Source organism: Zeugodacus cucurbitae, chromosome 5 (assembly GCF_028554725.1).
Source record: "Zeugodacus cucurbitae isolate PBARC_wt_2022May chromosome 5, idZeuCucr1.2, whole genome shotgun sequence".
NCBI classification, from domain to species: Eukaryota; Metazoa; Arthropoda; class Insecta; order Diptera; family Tephritidae; genus Zeugodacus; species Zeugodacus cucurbitae.
The window spans coordinates 74,744,251-74,764,610 of NC_071670.1; the positions used below are offsets into that span (position 1 = coordinate 74,744,251).

A 20,360-nucleotide genomic window follows, 5' to 3' on the forward strand; every position below is an offset into this window, starting at 1 on the left:
TATTTTTTACTGAAATAAAATTCAAAGGAATTTTATAAAAAAACTTTATTTTAGTCATCAGCGTGAAAGGCAATTTTCCAACATATTTTTTCGATTAAGCGCTTGAATTCATCGTAAAAGTAGCCAATGGAATAAAATGCGATGCTTTGAAGTTGCAAAGTTGAACATCAATTCGAACATAAAACATTATATACATATGTATATGTATATATTAATTTATAGGACATACAAGAGCATGCAGCAAAGTCACAATCTATGTAAATGTTTTAGCCTTATGTATGGGTATTTGCTTTAAATTAAAAAAAAAAATAAGTAGTGAAAGAATAAAATCGTTAGAAACTAAATACTTGACAGTGACACGTAGTGGTATATTTACAAATTTCACAAGTCTTAAAAATATTAATGATATCGTGGTTATATATAATACGTTTTTAAACAATTTTCGGATTGTGTTTAAATATGACTAAGTACGCAATCGTGTATTTGAAATTGCCACAAGTATTGAAAATATAGTCGCCGCCGCTTATGTTCTACAATATATTAACAATATTATATACATATTTACTAGGATTTAATTGTATGCTTAATTCACTTTTGTGATTTCCGAAATAATATTTATAGTACACGAAAGTTGTAGTAAGAATTAAGATATCACTGAAAAATCATAAAGGGAGGTAAATGTCATATCAATTGTTAAATTTTTGACCTCACTTACACGAATGACTATTGCATTATCCTTACCACTAAATATCAAATGACTATAATTTTTTACTTTAAATGTTTTTAAAACACTTTTTATTCCATAATTAAACTATTTCTTAATTCTCAATAATTACATATTCCTCACGAAAATAAAAACTTTGCGTTTGGATAAAATAAATGAGCCTTTACCATTTCCTTAGAAACAGAGAGAAAAGGGCACTACCAATTCCAACTTACAATCAAAGGAAAATTGCTCAGTATAACTTCATAACAACGTTTTTTATGTGCTTTAATTTGTAAGTTTATTAGCGAGTAATTATATACATAAATACGATAAAACGAAATAAGTTTGAAATTATAATAAGATGTAAAAATTGTTAATAAACAAGTAAGGTAAGGCTAAGTTCGGGTGCAACAGAACATTTTATACTCTCGCAATTTATTTAGAGATTTACCTATATTTTTGTTGCGTTTGTGTGGGTGGTTATTATCCGATTTCTTTCATTTTTGGACTGTATAAGGAAACGGCTAAAAGAAACGACTGCAGAAAGTTTGGTTTATATAGCTTTATTGGTTTGCAAGATATATACACAAAACCTATTTGGGTTCGGGGTCACGCCCACTTTTCCAAAAAAATTACATTAAAATGTGCCCCTCCCTAATGCGGTCCTATGTTACAAATTTTATTTTCATAACTTTATTTATGGCTTAGTTACAGCTCTTTATGTGTTTTTGGTTATCGCCATATTGTGGGCGTGGCAGTGGTCCGATTCCGCCCATCTTCGAACTTAACTTTCTTATGGTGCCAAGGAACACGTTTTCCAAGTTTCATTAAGATATCTCAATTTTTACTCAAGTTAGAGCTTGCACTGACGGACAGACGGACGGACGGACAGACAGACATCCGGATTTGAACTTTACTCGTCACCCTGGTATATATAACCCTATATCTAAATCGTTTAGTTTTAGGACTTACAAACAACCGTTATGTGAACAAAACTATAATACTCTCTTAGCAACTTTTGTTGCGAGAGTATAAAAATTTAAATACAACGAACATCAACGGACATTTTTAGCTTATTGACAGGTGCCTTAGGACAACGTAGAATAACAATAAAGTAAATTAATTGATTAAAGTGCACACCATTAAAATAATAAATTAAATAATAATCCAAAAAAAGTAGAGAGAAAATTAAATGAAATTTAAAGAAAACATAAATACAAGAAATATTATTTAAAACATTTTTTTGAATATTAAAAGACAAATGGAAAATTAAAACTCTACAATTACACGAGAGGCAGGGTTTGAACTTTTTTTTGTCAACGAATTGCAATTCAACGTCTTGCGACTGCAAAACTCCTGCGTAGTCTGCATAAAATATTAAATGTTTGGTGTAAAAATCATAACAAAACAGCAATAATTGACTTCTTACAATTAACAAATATAAAGTAAATGAATTGAGAAAAGTGTACAACATTAAAATAATAAATTAAAAAATAATAGAAAAAATTAAATACAATTTAATGAAAATATAAATACAAGAAATATTATTTGGAAATATCTTTTTTTTTAATTTAGAAAAACAAAAAGATAATTAAAAAATATATATTCAATAACACGAGGGATAGGATTTGAACCTACGCCAACGAATAGCAATTCAATGTCTTGTAACTGTAAAACTTCTGTGTAGACTGCATAAAATATTAAATGTTTAGTTTTATTAAGATAGCACACAATTTGACTCATATATTCGGCATAAATTCCAATAGAATAACGAATCGATTTCACTCATTTTCAATACCAAGGTACACTATATGCCCTCTGAATTAAATTAAAATTTCTGAGATATTCTGAGATCTGAGATTTCGATTTTCGGAGAAAAATTACTCTTAGGCTCTGAGTTCTTAATGTTCGATATCCGGTGCATTGAAAAGTTATACTCCGATTTCGACAATTTTCCACAAGTGATGCCACAGCTCTAATACAGTTTTCGTGTAAAGTTATATTACGCTTTCTTCATTGGTTCCTAATTTATTATTATAAAGTGAAGGAATCTGATGTAATTCAAAATTGAGTTATATCCCATATACGTGGTTGTGAACTGATTTCGCCCATTTTTCGTCCGTGTAAGAGGCCAATTTAAAAATGAGTGTTCCTGATGTTTTTCCTTAGTGAGTTAACGCACTTTTAGTAATTTTCTACCTAACCTTTGTATAGGAGGTGAGCGTGGTTATTATCCGATTTCAACTATTTTTATGGTGCGTAATGGGGTACGTAAGGGAAGTGGCTGCAGAAAGTTTGGTTTATGTATATAGCTTTATTGGTTTGCAAGAAATATACAGTTGATCTCCTTTTTACATGTATTTTTTGTACGGTTTTTTTATTTTAATTGTATACTTTTTTGCAATAAAATCAAAAATCCATACGTCAATACGTCACAAATATCTCCCTTCCGCTTTTTTGTCTTTTGAATTTCACGGCTATGTATAAAGCTCTACAGAGCTCATATCTGGCAATACTATACATCTTTGAGAGATCTTGATATAACCTACAAAACGGCGCTATGCATGATTAGTTTGGATATTGCATTCAACAGTTATAGACGTATAAACATGAAGTTCACTAAAGCCGAAAAATGGATCACATACGATAATATCAAGCGAAAACGGTCGTGGTCGAAGGCCGGTGAATCGTCCCAAACAGTGACCAAGCCGGGATTGGCCAGGAAGGTTTTGCTATGTGTTTGGTGAGATTGGAAGGGAATCATCCACCATGAGCTGCTCCCATATGGCCAGATGCTTAATTCTACCATCTACTGCAAACAACTGGACCGCTTGAAGCAGGCGATCGACCAGAAGCGTATAGAATTGGCCAACAGGAAGGGTGTAGTGTTTCACCAGGACAACGCCAGACCACACACTTCGTTGATGACTCGTCAAGCTACAGGAGCTCGGATGGGAGGTTTTATCGCATCCACCATATAGCCCGAACATAACGCCAAGTGATTACCACCTGTTCGCCATGGACAAACTCCGTTCTTATACGAGGGGGTATTATGAAGTTGCCGTTTAGATGGAAACAGATTATCGAACGAAACGGCGCATATTTGAACTAAATGCGATCACTGTAACACTTTTTATAAAGCATTAAATAAATAGCAAAAAAGCGGAAAGGAGACCTAATACATTGCTGTTAATAGAATTGAATAAATTCTAAATTAGGTTTAAACTAAAAAATACAAGTTTTAGATTTGAAAGTCGTTGAAAAGGTTGCAACAATTTCTATAAGTAAACAAATAAATGAAGCTGTATGAAGAAGTAAGGAAAAAACAAGACACAGCGATTAATGACGAAACTTTGAAATGTATTATTTTTTTACCAATTATTTTTTGCACGATTTTTTTTCTTAAATTGGTCCAGTAATTTACTGTCCCAGTTAACCGTGCAAAAAGGAGATCAGCTGTACAAAAAATCACGACCACTTTTAAAAAATTACACCCAAATAAGGTCCTTCAAAGTGCGATCCTTTATACCAAATTTTACTTTTGTAGCTTTTTGTATGGCTTAGTTATGACACTTTATAACTCGAAGATCTCCATAACTTGAATTTTTGGGTTGGCAAACGCGTTTAGAAGCCAAATTTCATATACATTTCCTTCCATAACTCGAACTTCTGGTAATTATATTAATTTATAAATTTGTATAAAATAACTTCAAATATAAAATAAATTGCAAATGTAAATCTAACAAAGCAATCGCATGGAGAATTGACGCGAGAGCCCTAGTGTCTATTGTTCTTAGTTCTCTCAAACGCTTTGTGTAAAAATAAAAACCAAAGTTCTATACGGTCTTTGATTATACGTTCTTTGTTTAAATATCTGTCATGCCTGTGTCTGTGCTATCTGCGTTTCCCCTATATGTCAACATTGTAACGAATTCTATCCCTTCAGCAGGGTTTTAAGCAAAATCATCCACAAGCAAAAGAAAATGTATGAAGTGTAACATAGTAAAGTCATGTCTGTGTCTTTGCTATCCGAGTTTCCCCTATATGTCAACATTGTAATGAATTCTATCCCACTTCAGCAGAGTTTTAAACCAAATCATCCACAAGAAAAAGAAAATATATGAAATAGGAAATAACTAAAATATTGAATACTCTACAAAATAAATTAATATACTTTTATAAAATTAAAAACAAATGGTCTATTTCATTTAATAAAATGATTCAAATTCTTATCACAGTGGGATCGAACCGTCGATCTCAACACACCAAAATATTTCCTAGGTTCATTACCATTGACTGTCATTAAATATCCCCTATATGTCAACATATGAGTACCATAAAAACCGATTTTTTCACTTTGACGCGCTCGTGAGGATCGGGTGCGTCCGGGTGGTGGCTCAAACGCTTTGGGCCACCTAGTAGGTTCCATTGGCTACCATTAGAGCCATTGGTAGCGAACTTAGCGTCACCAGGAGCGCGACAATCACATGAGTACCATAAAAACCGATCTTTTCACTTTGACGCGCTCGTGAGGATCGGGTGCGTCCGGGTGGTGGCTCAAACGCTTTGGGCCACCTAGTAGGTTCCATTGGCTACAATTTGAGCCTTTGGTAGCGAACCTAGCGTCACCAGGAGCGCGACAATCACATGAGTACCATAAAAACCGATTTTTTCACTTTGACGCGCTCGTGAGGATCGGGTGCGTCCGGTTGGTGGCTCAAACGCTTTGGGCCGCCTAGTAGGTTCCATTGGCTACCATTGAGCCATTGGTAGCGAACCTAGCGTCACCAGGAGCGCGACAATCACATGAGTACCATAAAAACCGAATTTTTCACTTTGACACGCTCGTGAGGATCGGGTGCGTCCGGGTGGTGGCTCAAACGCTTTGGGCCACCTAGTAGGTTCCATTGGCTACCATTATAGCCATTTGTAGCGAACCTAGCTTCACCAGGAGCGCGACAATCATATGAGTACCATAAAACCGAATTTTTCACTTTGACACGCTCGTGAGGATCGGGTGCGTCCGGGTGGTGGCTCAAACGCTTTGGGCCACCTAGTAGGTTCCCTTGGCCACCATTATAGCCATTTGTAGCGAACCTAGCTTCACCAGGAGCGCGACAATCATATGAGTACCATAAAAACCGAATTTTTCATTTTGACACGCTCGTGAGGATCGGGTGCGTCCGGGTGGTGGCTCAAACGCTTTGGGCCACCTAGTAGGTTCCATTGGCTACCATTATAGCCATTTGTAGCGAACCTAGCTTCACCAGGAGCGCGACAATCATATGAGTACCATAAAAACCGAATTTTTCACTTTGACACGCTCGTGAGGATCGGGTGCGTCCGGGTGGTGGCTCAAACGCTTTGGGCCACCTAGTAGGTTCCATTGGCTACCATTATAGCCATTGGTAGCGAACCTAGCTTCACCAGGAGCGCGACAATCATATGAGTACCATAAAAACCGAATTTTTCACTTTGACACGCTCGTGAGGATCGGGTGCGTCGGGGTGGTGGCTCAAACGCTTTGGGCCACCTAGTAGGTTCCATTGGATACCATTATAGCCATTGGTAGCGAACCTAGCTTCACCAGGAGCGCGACAATCATATGAGTACCATAAAAACCGAATTTTTCACTTTGACACGCTCGTGAGGATCGGGTGCGTCCGGGTGGTGGCTCAAACGCTTTGGGCCGCCCAGTAGGTTCCATTGGCTACCATTAGAGCCATTGGTAGCGAACTTAGCGTCACCAGGAGCGCGACAATCGCACGAGTACCATATGTCGATGGTCACCCAATGATGCACCTTTGGTGGTCACTGGCGGATGGAACGGATGCACTAGGTGGATGGAATTCTATTTATACATGTTGGTGCTACCGAGCACTAACTTTTTCATCCATCCACCATCACTCCACGATCTCCAGGAGCGCGACAATCACCAAAAACCGGTTTTTTCACTTTGACGCGCTCTTGAGGATCGGGTGCGTCCGGGTGGTGGCTCAAACGCTTTGGGCCACCTAGTAGGTTCCATTGGCTACCATTTGAGCCATTGGTAGCGAATCTAGCGTCACCAGGAGCGCGACAATCGCACGAGTACCATATGTCGATGGTCACCCAATGATGCACCTTTGCTGGTCACTGGCGGATGGAACGGATGCACTAGGTGGATGGAATTCTATTTATACATGTTTGTGCTATCGAGCACTAACTTTTTCATCCATCCACCATCACTCCACGATCACCAGGAGCGCGACAATCACCAAAAACCGATTTTTTCACTTTGACGCGCTCTTGAGGATCGGGTGCGTCCGGGTGGTGGCTCAAACGCTTTGGGCCACCTAGCAGGTTCCATTGGCTACCATTATAGCCATTTGTAGCGAACCTAGCGTCACCAGGAGCGCGACAATCATATGAGTACCATAAAAACCGAATTTTTCACTTTGACACGCTCGTGAGGATCGGGTGCGTCCGGGTGGTGGCTCAAACGCTTTGGGCCACCTAGTAGGTTCCATTGGCTACCATTATAGCCATTTGTAGCGAACCTAGCTTCACCAGGAGCGCGACAATCATATGAGTACCATAAAAACCGAATTTTTCACTTTGACGCGCTCGTGAGGATCGGGTGCGTCCGGGTGGTGGCTCAAACGCTTTGGGCCACCTAGTAGGTTCCATTGGCTACCATTATAGCCATTTGTAGCGAACCTGGCTTCACCAGGAGCGCGACAATCATATGAGTACCATAAAACCGAATTTTTCACTTTGACTCGCTCGTGAGGATCGGGTGCGTCCGGGTGGTGGCTCAAACGCTTTGGGCCACCTAGTAGGTTCCATTGGCTACCATTATAGCCATTTGTAGCGAACCTAGCTTCACCAGGAGCGCGACAATCATATGAGTACCATAAAAACCGAATTTTTCACTTTGACACGCTCGTGAGGATCGGGTGCGTCCGGGTGGTAGCTCAAACGCTTTGGGCCACCTAGTAGGTTCCATTGGCTACTATTATAGCCATTGGTAGCGAACCTAGCTTCACCAGGAGCGCGACAATCATATGAGTACCATAAAAGCCGAATTTTTCACTTTGACACGCTCGTGAGGATCGGGTGCGTCCGGGTGGTGGCTCAAACGCTTTGGGCCACCTAGTAGGTTCCATTGGCTACCATTATAGCCATTGGTAGCGAACCTAGCTTCACCAGGAGCGCGACAATCATATGAGTACCATAAAAACCGAATTTTTCACTTTGACACGCTCGTGAGGATCGGGTGCGTCCGGGTGGTGGCTCAAACGCTTTGGGCCACCTAGTAGGTTCCATTGGCTACCATTAGAGCCATTGGTAGCGAACTTAGCGCCACCAGGAGCGCGACAATCGCACGAGTACCATATGTCGATGGTCACCCAATGATGCACCTTTGGTGGTCACTGGCGGATGGAACGGATGCACTAGGTGGATGGAATTCTATTTATACATGTTGGTGCTATCGAGCACTAACTTTTTCATCCATCCACCATCACTCCACGATCACCAGGAGCGCGACAATCACCAAAAACCGGTTTTTTCACTTTGACGCGCTCTTGAGGATCGGGTGCGTCCGGGTGGTGGCTCAAACGCTTTGGGCCACCTAGTAGGTTCCATTGGCTACCATTATAGCCATTTGTAGCGAACCTAGCTTCACCAGGAGCGCGACAATCATATGAGTACCATAAAAACCGAATTTTTCACTTTGACGCGCTCGTGAGGATCGGGTGCGTCCGGGTGGTGGCTCAAACGCTTTGGGCCACCTAGTAGGTTCCATTGGCTACCATTATAGCCATTTGTAGCGAACCTGGCTTCACCAGGAGCGCGACAATCATATGAGTACCATAAAAACCGAATTTTTCACTTTGACGCGCTCGTGAGGATCGGGTGCGAACCTAGCTTCACCAGGAGCGCGACAATCATATGAGTACCATAAAAACCGAATTTTTCACTTTGACACGCTTGTGAGGATCGGGTGCGTCCGGGTGGTGGCTCAAACGCTTTGGACCACCTAGTAGGTTCCATTGGCTATCATTATAGCCATTTGTAGCGAACCTAGCTTCACCAGGCGCGACAATCATATGAGTACCATAAAAACCGAATTTTTCACTTTGACACGCTCGTGAGGATCGGGTGCGTCCGGGTGGTGGCTCAAACGCTTTGGGCCACCTAGTAGGTTCCATTGGCTACCATTTGAGCCATTGGTAGCGAATCTAGCGTCACCAGGAGCGCGACAATCGCACGAGTACCATATGTCGATGGTCACCCAATGATGCACCTTTGGTGGTCACTGGCGGATGGAACTGATGCACTAGGTGGATGGAATTCTATTTATACATGTTGGTGCTATCGAGCACTAACTTTTTCATCCATCCACCATGACTCCACGATCACCAGGAGCGCGACAATCACCAAAAACCGATTTTTTCACTTTGACGTGCTCTTGAGGATCGGGTGTGTCTGGGTGGTGGCTCAAACGCTTTGGGCCACCTAGTAGGTTCCATTGGCTACCATTTGAGTCATTGGTAGTGAACCTAGCTTCACCAGGAGCGTGACAATCGCACGAGTACCATATGTCGATGGTCACCCAATGATGCACCTTTGGTGGTCACTGGCGGATGGAACTGATGCACTAGGTGGATGGAATTCTATTTATACATGTTGGTGCTATCGAGCACTAACTTTTTCATCCATCCACCATCACTCCACGATCACCAGGAGCGCGACAATCACCAAAAACCGATTTTTTCACTTTGACGCGCTCTTGAGGATCGGGTGCGTCCGGGTGGTGGCTCAAACGCTTTGGGCCACCTAGTAGGTTCCATTGGCTACCATTATAGCCATTGGTAGTGAACCTAGCTTCACCAGGAGCGCGACAATCATATGAGTACCATAAAAGCCGAATTTTTCACTTTGACACGCTCGTGAGGATCGGGTGCGTCCGGGTGGTGGCTCAAACGCTTTGGGCCACCTAGTAGGTTCCATTGGCTACCATTATAGCCATTTGTAGCGAACCTAGCTTCACCAGGAGCGCGACAATCATATGAGTACCATAAAAAACGAATTTTTCACTTTGACACGCTCGTGAGGATCGGGTGCGTCCGGGTGGTGGCTCAACCGCTTTGGGCCACCTAGTAGGTTCCATTGGCTACCATTATAGCCATTTGTAGCGAACCTAGCTTCACCAGGAGCGCGACAATCATATGAGTACCATAAAAACCGAATTTTTCACTTTGACACGCTCGTGAGGATCGGGTGCGTCCGGGTGGTGGCTCAAACGCTTTGGGCCACCTAGTAGGTTCCATTGGCTACCATTATAGCCATTTGTAGCGAACCTAGCTTCACCAGGAGCGCGACAATCATATGAGTACCATAAAAACCGAATTTTTCACTTTGACACGCTCGTGAGGATCGGGTGCGTCCGGGTGGTGGCTCAAACGCTTTGGGCCACCTAGCAGGTTCCATTGGCTACCATTATAGCCATTTGTAGCGAACCTAGCGTCACCAGGAGCGCGACAATCATATGAGTACCATAAAAACCGAATTTTTCACTTTGACACGCTCGTGAGGATCGGGTGCGTCCGGGTGGTGGCTCAAACGCTTTGGGCCACCTAGTAGGTTCCATTGGCTACCATTAGAGCCATTAGTGGTGAACCTAGCTTCACCAGGAGCGCGACAATCATATGAGTACCATAAAAACCGAATTTTTCATTTTGACACGCTCGTGAGGGTCGGGTGCGTCCGGGTGGTGGCTCAAACGCTTTGGGCCACCTAGTAGGTTCCATTGGCTGCCATTAGAGCCATTAGTGGCGAACCTAGCTTCACCAGGAGCGCGACAATCATATGAGTACCATAAAAACTGATTTTTTCATTTTGACACGCTCGTGAGGATCGGGTGCGTCCGGGTGGTGGCTCAAACGCTTTGGGCCACCTAGTAGGTTCCATTGGCTACCATTAGAGCCATTGGTAGCGAACCTAGCCTCACCAGTAGCGCGACAATCATATGAGTACCATAAAAACCGAATTTTTCACTTTGACACGCTCGTGAGGATCGGGTGCGTCCGGGTGGTGGCTCAAACGCTTTGGGCCACCTAGTAGGTTCCATTGGCTACCATTAGAGCCATTGGTAGCGAACCTAGCTTCACCAGGAGCGCGACAATAATATGAGTACCATAAAAACCGAATTTTTCACTTTGACACGCTCGTGAGGATCGGGTGCGTCCGGGTGGTGGCTCAAACGCTTTGGGCCACCTAGTAGGTTCCATTGGCTACCATTAGAGCCATTGGTAGCGAACCTAGCCTCACCAGGAGCGCGACAATCATATGAGTACCATAAAAACTGATTTTTTCACTTTGACACGCTTGGACACGCTCGTGAGGATCGGGTGCGTCCGGGTGGTGGCTCAAACGCTTTGGGCCACCTAGTAGGTTCCATTGGCTACCATTAGAGCCATTAGTGGCGAACCTAGCTTCACCAGGAGCGCGACAATCATATGAGTACCATAAAAACTGAATTTTTCATTTTGACACGCTCGTGAGGGTCGGGTGCGTCCGGGTGGTGGCTCAAACGCTTTGGGCCACCTAGTAGGTTCCATTGGCTACCATTAGAGCCATTAGTGGCGAACCTAGCTTCACCAGGAGCGCGACAATCATATGAGTACCATAAAAACCGAATTTTTCACTTTGACACGCTTGGACACGCTCGTGAGGATCGGGTGCGTCCGGGTGGTGGCTCAAACGCTTTGGGCCACCTAGTAGGTTCCATTGGCTACCATTAGAGCCATTGGTAGCGAACCTAGCCTCACCAGTAGCGCGACAATCATATGAGTACCATAAAAACCGAATTTTTCATTTTGACACGCTCGTGAGGATCGGGTGCGTCCGGGTGGTGGCTCAAACGCTTTGGGCCACCTAGTAGGTGCCAGAATTTTTCACTTTGACACGCTCGTGAGGATCGGGTGCGTCCGGGTGGTGGCTCAAACGCTTTGGGCCACCTAGTAGGTTCCATTGGCTACCATTAGAGCCATTGGTAGCGAACCTAGCCTCACCAGGAGCGCGACAATCATATGAGTACCATAAAAACGCGTCCGGGTGGTGGCTCAAACGCTTTGGGCCACCTAGTAGGTTCCATTGGCTACCATTAGAGCCATTAGTGGCGAACCTAGCTTCACCAGGAGCGCGACAATCATATGAGTACCATAAAAACCGAATTTTTCATTTTGACACGCTCGTGAGGATCGGGTGCGTCCGGGTGGTGGCTCAAACGCTTTGGGCCACCTAGTAGGTTCCATTGGCTACCATTAGAGCCATTGGTAGCGAACCTAGCTTCACCAGGAGCGCGACAATCATATGAGTACCATAAAAACCGAATTTTTCACTTTGACACGCTCGTGAGGATCGGGTGCGTCCGGGTGGTGGCTCAAACGCTTTGGGCCACCTAGTAGGTTCCATTGGCTACCATTTGAGCCATTGGTAGCGAATCTAGCGTCACCAGGAGCGCGACAATCGCACGAGTACCATATGTCGATGGTCACCCAATGATGCACCTTTGGTGGTCACTGGCGGATGGAACGGATGCACTTGGTGGATGGAATTCTATTTATACATGTTGGTGCTATCGAGCACTAACTTTTTCATCCATCCACCATGACTCCACGATCACCAGGAGCGCGACAATCACCAAAAACCGATTTTTTCACTTTGACGCGCTCTTGAGGATCGGGTGCGTCTGGGTGGTGGCTCAAACGCTTTGGGCCACCTAGTAGGTTCCATTGGCTACCATTAGAGCCATTGGTAGCGAACCTAGCTTCACCAGGAGCGCGACAATCATATGAGTACCATAAAAACCGAATTTTTCACTTTGACACGCTCGTGAGGATCGGGTGCGTCCGGGTGGTGGCTCAAACGCTTTGGGCCACCTAGTAGGTTCCATTGGCTACCATTAGAGCCATTGGTAGCGAACCTAGCTTCACCAGGAGCGCGACAATCGCACGAGTACCATATGTCGATGGTCACCCAATGATGCACCTTTGGTGGTCACTGGCGGATGGAACGGATGCACTAGGTGGATGGAATTCTATTTATACATGTTGGTGCTATCGAGCACTAACTTTTTCATCCATCCACCATGACTCCACGATCACCAGGAGCGCGACAATCACCAAAAACCGATTTTTTCACTTTGACGCGCTCTTGAGGATCGGGTGCGTCTGGGTGGTGGCTCAAACGCTTTGGGCCACCTAGTAGGTTCCATTGGCTACCATTAGAGCCATTGGTAGAGAACCTAGCTTCACCAGGAGCGCGACAATCATATGAGTACCATAAAAACCGAATTTTTCACTTTGACACCCTCGTGAGGATCGGGTGCGTCCGGGTGGTGGCTCAAACGCTTTGGGCCACCTAGTAGGTTCCATTGGCTACCATTAGTGGCGAACCTAGCTTCACCAGGAGCGCGAAAATCATATGAGTACCATAAAAACCGAATTTTTCATTTTGACACGCTCGTGAGGATCGGGTGCGTCCGGGTGGTGGCTCAAACGCTTTGGGCCACCTAGTAGGTTCCATTGGCTACCATTGGAGCCATTGGTAGCGAACCTAGCCTCACCAGTAGCGCGACAATCATATGAGTACCATAAAAACCGAATTTTTCATTTTGACACGCTCGTGAGGATCGGGTGCGTCCGGGTGGTGGCTCAAACGCTTTGGGCCACCTAGTAGGTTCCATTGGCTACCATTAGAGCCATTGGTAGCGAACCTAGCTTCACCAGGAGCGCGACAATCATATGAGTACCATAAAAACCGAATTTTTCACTTTGACACGCTCGTGAGGATCGGGTGCGTCCGGGTGGTGGCTCAAACGCTTTGGGCCACCTAGTAGGTTCCATTGGCTACCATTTGAGCCATTGGTAGCGAACCTAGCTTCACCAGGAGCGCGACAATCGCACGAGTACCATATGTCGATGGTCACCCAATGATGCACCTTTGGTGGTCACTGGCGGATGGAACGGATGCACTAGGTGGATGGAATTCTATTTATACATGTTGGTGCTATCGAGCACTAACTTTTTCATCCATCCACCATGACTCCACGATCACCAGGAGCGCGACAATCACCAAAAACCGGTTTTTTCACTTTGACGCGCTCTTGAGGATCGGGTGCGTCCGGGTGGTGGCTCAAACGCTTTGGGCCACCTAGTAGGTTCCATTGGCTACCATTTGAGCCATTGGTAGCGAATCTAGCGTCACCAGGAGCGCGACAATCGCACGAGTACCATATGTCGATGGTCACCCAATGATGCACCTTTGGTGGTCACTGGCGGATGGAACGGATGCACTAGGTGGATGGAATTCTATTTATACATGTTGGTGCTATCGAGCACTAACTTTTTCATCCATCCACCATGACTCCACGATCACCAGGAGCGCGACAATCACCAAAAACCGATTTTTTCACTTTGACGCGCTCTTGAGGATCGGGTGCGTCTGGGTGGTGGCTCAAACGCTTTGGGCCACCTAGTAGGTTCCATTGGCTACCATTTGAGTCATTGGTAGCGAACCTAGCGTCACCACGAGCGCGACAATCGCACGAGTACCATAGGTCTATGGTCACCCAATGATGCACCTTTGGTGGTCACTGGCGGATGGAACGGATGCACTAGGTGGATGGAATTCTATTTATACATGTTGGTGCTATCGAGCACTAACTTTTTCATCCATCCACCATCACTCCACGATCACCAGGAGCGCGACAATCACCAAAAACCGATTTTTTCACTTTGACGCGCTCTTGAGGATCGGGTGCGTCCGGGTGGTGGCTCAAACGCTTTGGGCCACCTAGTAGGTTCCATTGGCTACCATTAGAGCCATTGGTAGCGAACCTAGCTTCACCAGGAGCGCGACAATCATATGAGTACCATAAAAACCGTTTTTTTCACTTTGACACGCTTGGACACGCTCGTGAGGATCGGGTGCGTCCGGGTGGTGGCTCAAACGCTTTGGGCCATCTAGTAGGTTCCATTGGCTACCATTAGAGCCATTAGTGGCGAACCTAGCTTCACCAGGAGCGCGACAATCATATGAGTACCATAAAAACCGAATTTTTCATTTTGACACGCTCGTGAGGATCGGGTGCGTCCGGGTGGTGGCTCAAACGCTTTGGGCCACCTAGTAGGTTCCATTGGCTACCATTAGAGCCATTAGTGGCGAACCTAGCTTCACCAGGAGCGCGACAATCATATGAGTACCATAAAAACCGAATTTTTCATTTTGACACGCTCGTGAGGATCGGGTGCGTCCGGGTGGTGGCTCAAACGCTTTGGGCCACCTAGTAGGTTCCATTGGCTACCATTAGAGCCATTGGTAGCGAACCTAGCCTCACCAGTAGCGCGACAATCATATGAGTACCATAAAAACCGAATTTTTCATTTTGACACGCTCGTGAGGATCGGGTGCGTCCGGGTGGTGGCTCAAACGCTTTGGGCCACCTAGTAGGTTCCATTGGCTACCATTAGAGCCATTGGTAGCGAACCTAGCTTCACCAGGAGCGCGACAATCATATGAGTACCATAAAAACCGAATTTTTCACTTTGACACGCTCGTGAGGATCGGGTGCGTCCGGGTGGTGGCTCAAACGCTTTGGGCCACCTAGTAGGTTCCATTGGCTACCATTAGAGCCATTGGTAGCGAACCTAGCCTCACCAGGAGCGCGACAATCATATGAGTACCATAAAAACCGATTTTTTCACTTTGACACGCTTGGACACGCTCGTGAGGATCGGGTGCGTCCGGGTGGTGGCTCAAACGCTTTGGGCCACCTAGTAGGTTCCATTGGCTACCATTAGAGCCATTAGTGGCGAACCTAGCTTCACCAGGAGCGCGACAATCATATGAGTACCATAAAAACCGAATTTTTCATTTTGACACGCTCGTGAGGATCGGGTGCGTCCGGGTGGTGGCTCAAACGCTTTGGGCCACCTAGTAGGTTCCATTGGCTACCATTAGAGCCATTGGTAGCGAACCTAGCCTCACCATTAGCGCGACAATCATATGAGTACCATAAAAACCGAATTTTTCATTTTGACACGCTCGTGAGGATCGGGTGCATCCGGGTGGTGGCTCAAACGCTTTGGGCCACCTAGTAGGTTCCATTGGCTACCATTAGAGCCATTGGTAGCGAACCTAGCTTCACCAGGAGCGCGACAATCATATGAGTACCATAAAAACCGAATTTTTCACTTTGATACGCTCGTGAGGATCGGGTGCGTCCGGGTGGTGGCTCAAACGCTTTGGGCCACCTAGTAGGTTTCATTGGCTACCATTAGAGAGATTGGTAGCGAACCTAGCCTCACCAGGAGCGCGACAATCATATGAGTACCATAAAAACCGATTTTTTCACTTTGACACGCTTGGACACGCTCGTGAGGATCGGGTGCGTCCGGGTGGTGGCTCAAACGCTTTGGGCCACCTAGTAGGTTCCATTGGCTACCATTAGAGCCATTAGTGGCGAACCTAGCTTCACCAGGAGCGCGACAATCATATGAGTACCATAAAAACCGAATTTTTCATTTTGACACGCTCGTGAGGATCGGGTGCGTCCGGGTGGTGGCTCAAACGCTTTGGGCCACCTAGTAGGTTCCATTGGCTACCATTAGAGCCATTGGTAGCGAACCTAGCCTCACCAGTAGCGCGACAATCATATGAGTACCATAAAAACCGAATTTTTCATTTTGACACGCTCGTGAGGGTCGGGTGCGTCCGGGTGGTGGCTCAAACGCTTTGGGCCACCTAGTAGGTTCCATTGGCTACCATTAGAGCCATTGGTAGCGAACCTAGCTTCACCAGGAGCGCGACAATCATATGAGTACCATAAAAACCGAATTTTTCATTTTGACACGCTCGTGAGGATCGGGTGCGTCCGGGTGGTGGCTCAAACGCTTTGGGCCACCTAGTAGGTTCCATTGGCTACCATTAGAGCCATTGGTAGCGAACCTAGCTTCACCAGGAGCGCGACAATCGCACGAGTACCATATGTCGATGGTCACCCAATGATGCACCTTTGGTGGTCACTGGCGGATGGAACGGATGCACTAGGTGGATGGAATTCTATTTATACATGTTGGTGCTATCGAGCACTAACTTTTTCATCCATCCACCATGACTCCACGATCACCAGGAGCGCGACAATCACCAAAAACCGATTTTTTCACTTTGACGCGCTCTTGAGGATCGGGTGCGTCTGGGTGGTGGCTCAAACGCTTTGGGCCACCTAGTAGGTTCCATTGGCTACCATTTGAGCCATTGGTAGCGAATCTAGCGTCACCAGGAGCGCGACAATCGCACGAGTACCATATGTCGATGGTTACCCAATGATGCACCTTTGGTGGTCACTGGCGGATGGAACGGATGCACTAGGTGGATGGAATTCCATTTATACATGTTGGTGCTATCGAGCACTAACTTTTTCATCCATCCACCATCACTCCACGATCACCAGGAGCGCGACAATCACCAAAAACCGATTTTTTCACTTTGACGCGCTCTTGAGGATCGGGTGCGTCTGGGTGGTGGCTCAAACGCTTTGGGCCACCTAGTAGGTTCCATTGGCTACCATTTGAGTCATTGGTAGCGAACCTAGCGTCACCACGAGCGCGACAATCGCACGAGTACCATATGTCTATGGTCACCCAATGATGCACCTTTGGTGGTCACTGGCGGATGGAACGGATGCACTAGGTGGATGGAATTCTATTTATACATGTTGGTGCTATCGAGCACTAACTTTTTCATCCATCCACCATCACTCCACGATCACCAGGAGCGCGACAATCACCAAAAACCGATTTTTTCACTTTGACGCGCTCTTGAGGATCGGGTGCGTCCGGGTGGTGGCTCAAACGCTTTGGGCCACCTAGTAGGTTCCATTGGCTACCATTTGAGCCATTGGTAGTGAACCTAGCTTCACCAGGAGCGCGACAATCGTATGAGTACCATATTACCATAGTTTTAGGGTAAGTTACCACAAACTTTACCCGAAACTTTACCCGAAACTTTACCAGAAACTTTACCAGAAACTTTACCAGAAACTTTACCAGAAACTTTACCCGAAACTTTACCCGAAACTTTACCCGAAACTTTACCAGAAACTTTACCAGAAACTTTACCAGAAACTTTACCCGAAACTTTACCCGAAACTTTACCAGAAACTTTACCCGAAATTTTACCCGAAACTTTACCAGAAACTTTACCCGAAACTTTACCCGAAACTTTACCAGAAACTTTACCCGAAACTTTACCAAAAAACAGTTACAAAAGTTTTAATATATTAAATATATACAGTTTGTACACTGTGTGTACACTGTAATGTTCTGTATGGTACAATTTCTCACCTATAGGGTGCCACGCGTCGTTGTCATCGATTAGAAATGGTGGCGAACCTGGAAAAGTGTAAGATTTTCAAATGTGTACACGGTAATGTTCTGTATAGTACAATTTCTCACCTATAGGGGGCCACACGTCGTTATCATCGATTAGAAATGGTGGCGAACATGGGAAAGTGTAAGATTTTCAAATGTACTAGCGAAAAATGGCTGCGCAAGCGTTGGTGGTTCAGAGATGAGCTAAAATTCACTAAAAACCGATTTTTTCACTTTGACGCGCTGTTGAGGATCGGGTGCGTCCGGGTGGTGGCTCAAACGCTTTGGGCCACCTAGTAGGTTCCATTGGCTACCATTAGAGCCATTGGTAGCGAACCTAGCCTCACCAGGAGCGCGACAATCATATGAGTACCATAAAAACCGATTTTTTCACTTTGACACGCTTGGACACGCTCGTGAGGATCGGGTGCGTCCGGGTGGTGGCTCAAACGCTTTGGGCCACCTAGTAGGTTCAACTGGCTACCATTATAGCCATTTGTAGCGAACCTAGCTTCACCAGGAGCGCGACAATCATATGAGTACCATAAAAACCGAATTTTTCACTTTGACACCCTCGTGAGGATCGGGTGCGTCCGGGTGGTGGCTCAAACGCTTTGGGCCGCCTAGTAGGTTCCATTGGCTACCATTAGAGCCATTAGTGGCGAACCTAGCTTCACCAGGAGCGCGACAATCATATGAGTACCATAAAAACCGAATTTTTCATTTTGACACGCTCGTGAGGATCGGGTGCGTCCGGGTGGTGGCTCAAACGCTTTGGGCCACCTAGTAGGTTCCATTGGCTACCATTAGAGCCATTGGTAGCGAACCTAGCTTCACCAGGAGCGCGACAATCGCACGAGTACCATATGCCGATGATGCACCTTTGGTGGTCACTGGCGGATGGAACGGATGCACTAGGTGGATGGAATTCTATTTATACATGTTGGTGCTATCGAGCACTAACTTTTTCATCCATCCACCATGACTCCACGATCACCAGGAGCGCGACTATCACCAAAAACCGATTTTTTCACTTTGACGAGCTCTTGAGGATCGGGTGCGTCTGGGTGGTGGCTCAAATGCTTTGGGCCACCTAGTAGGTTCCATTGGCTACCATTTGAGTCATTGGTAGCGAACCTAGCGTCACCACGAGCGCGACAATCGCACGAGTACCATATGTCTATGGTCACCCAATGATGCACCTTTGGTGGTCACTGGCGGATGGAACGGATGCACTAGGTGGATGGAATTCTATTTATACATGTTGGTGCTATCGAGCACTAACTTTTTCATCCATCCACCATCACTCCACGATCACCAGGAGCGCGACAATCTCCAAAAACCGATTTTTTCACTTTGACGCGCTCTTGAGGATCGGGTGCGTCCGGGTGGTGGCTCAAACGCTTTGGGCCACCTAGTAGGTTCCATTGGCTACCATTTGAGCCATTGGTAGTGAACCTAGCTTCACCAGGAGCGCGACAATCGTATGAGTACCATATTACCAGAAACTTTACCAGAAACTTTACCCGAAACTTTACCCGAAACTTTACCAGAAACTTTACCTGAAATTTTACCCGAAACTTTACCAGAAACTTTACCCGAAACTTTACCCGAAACTTTACCAGAAACTTTACCCGAAACTTTACCAGAAACTTTACCAGAAACTTTACCAGAAACTTTACCAGAAACTTTACCCGAAACTTTACCCGAAACTTTACCAGAAACTTTACCCGAAACTTTACCAGAAGCTGGGTTCGCCACAAATGGCTCTAATGGTAGCCAATGGAACCTGCTAGGTGGCCCAAAGCGTTTGAGCCACCACCCGGACGCACCCGCTCCTCACGAGCGTGTCCAAGCGTGTCAAAGTGAAAAGATCGGTTTTATGGTACTCATATGATTGTCACGCTCCTGGTGAAGCTAGGTTCGCCACAAATGGCTCTAATGGTAGCCAATGGAACCTACTAGGTGGCCCAAAGCGTTTGAGCCACCACCCGGACGCACCCGCTCCTCAGGAGCGTGTCAAAGTGAAAAATTTGGTTTTTATGGTACTCATATGATTGTCACGCTCCTGGTGAAGCTAGGTTCGCCACAAATGGATCTAATGGTAGCCAATGGAACCTACTAGGTGGCCCAAAGCGTTTGAGCCACCACCCGGACGCACCCGCTCCTCACGAGCGTGTCCAAGCGTGTCAAAGTGAAAAGATCGGTTTTATGGTACTCATATGATTGTC

The 20,360-nt window shown here is 45.6% G+C and overlaps 1 protein-coding gene across 1 annotated transcript; it reads right to left on the reverse strand.

The window, feature by feature from the left end:
* Positions 1-17,719: 17,719 nt before the first annotated feature.
* LOC128922170 (uncharacterized protein DDB_G0282077) lies at positions 17,720-19,877 on the reverse strand (the record flags this gene model as incomplete). The annotated part of the gene is made up of 3 exons (XM_054231823.1): positions 17,720-18,003; positions 18,103-18,150; positions 19,632-19,877. Coding segments are annotated over 3 exons (578 nt in total), but the record flags the coding sequence as incomplete, so codon positions are not given.
* Positions 19,878-20,360: the final 483 nt, after the last annotated feature.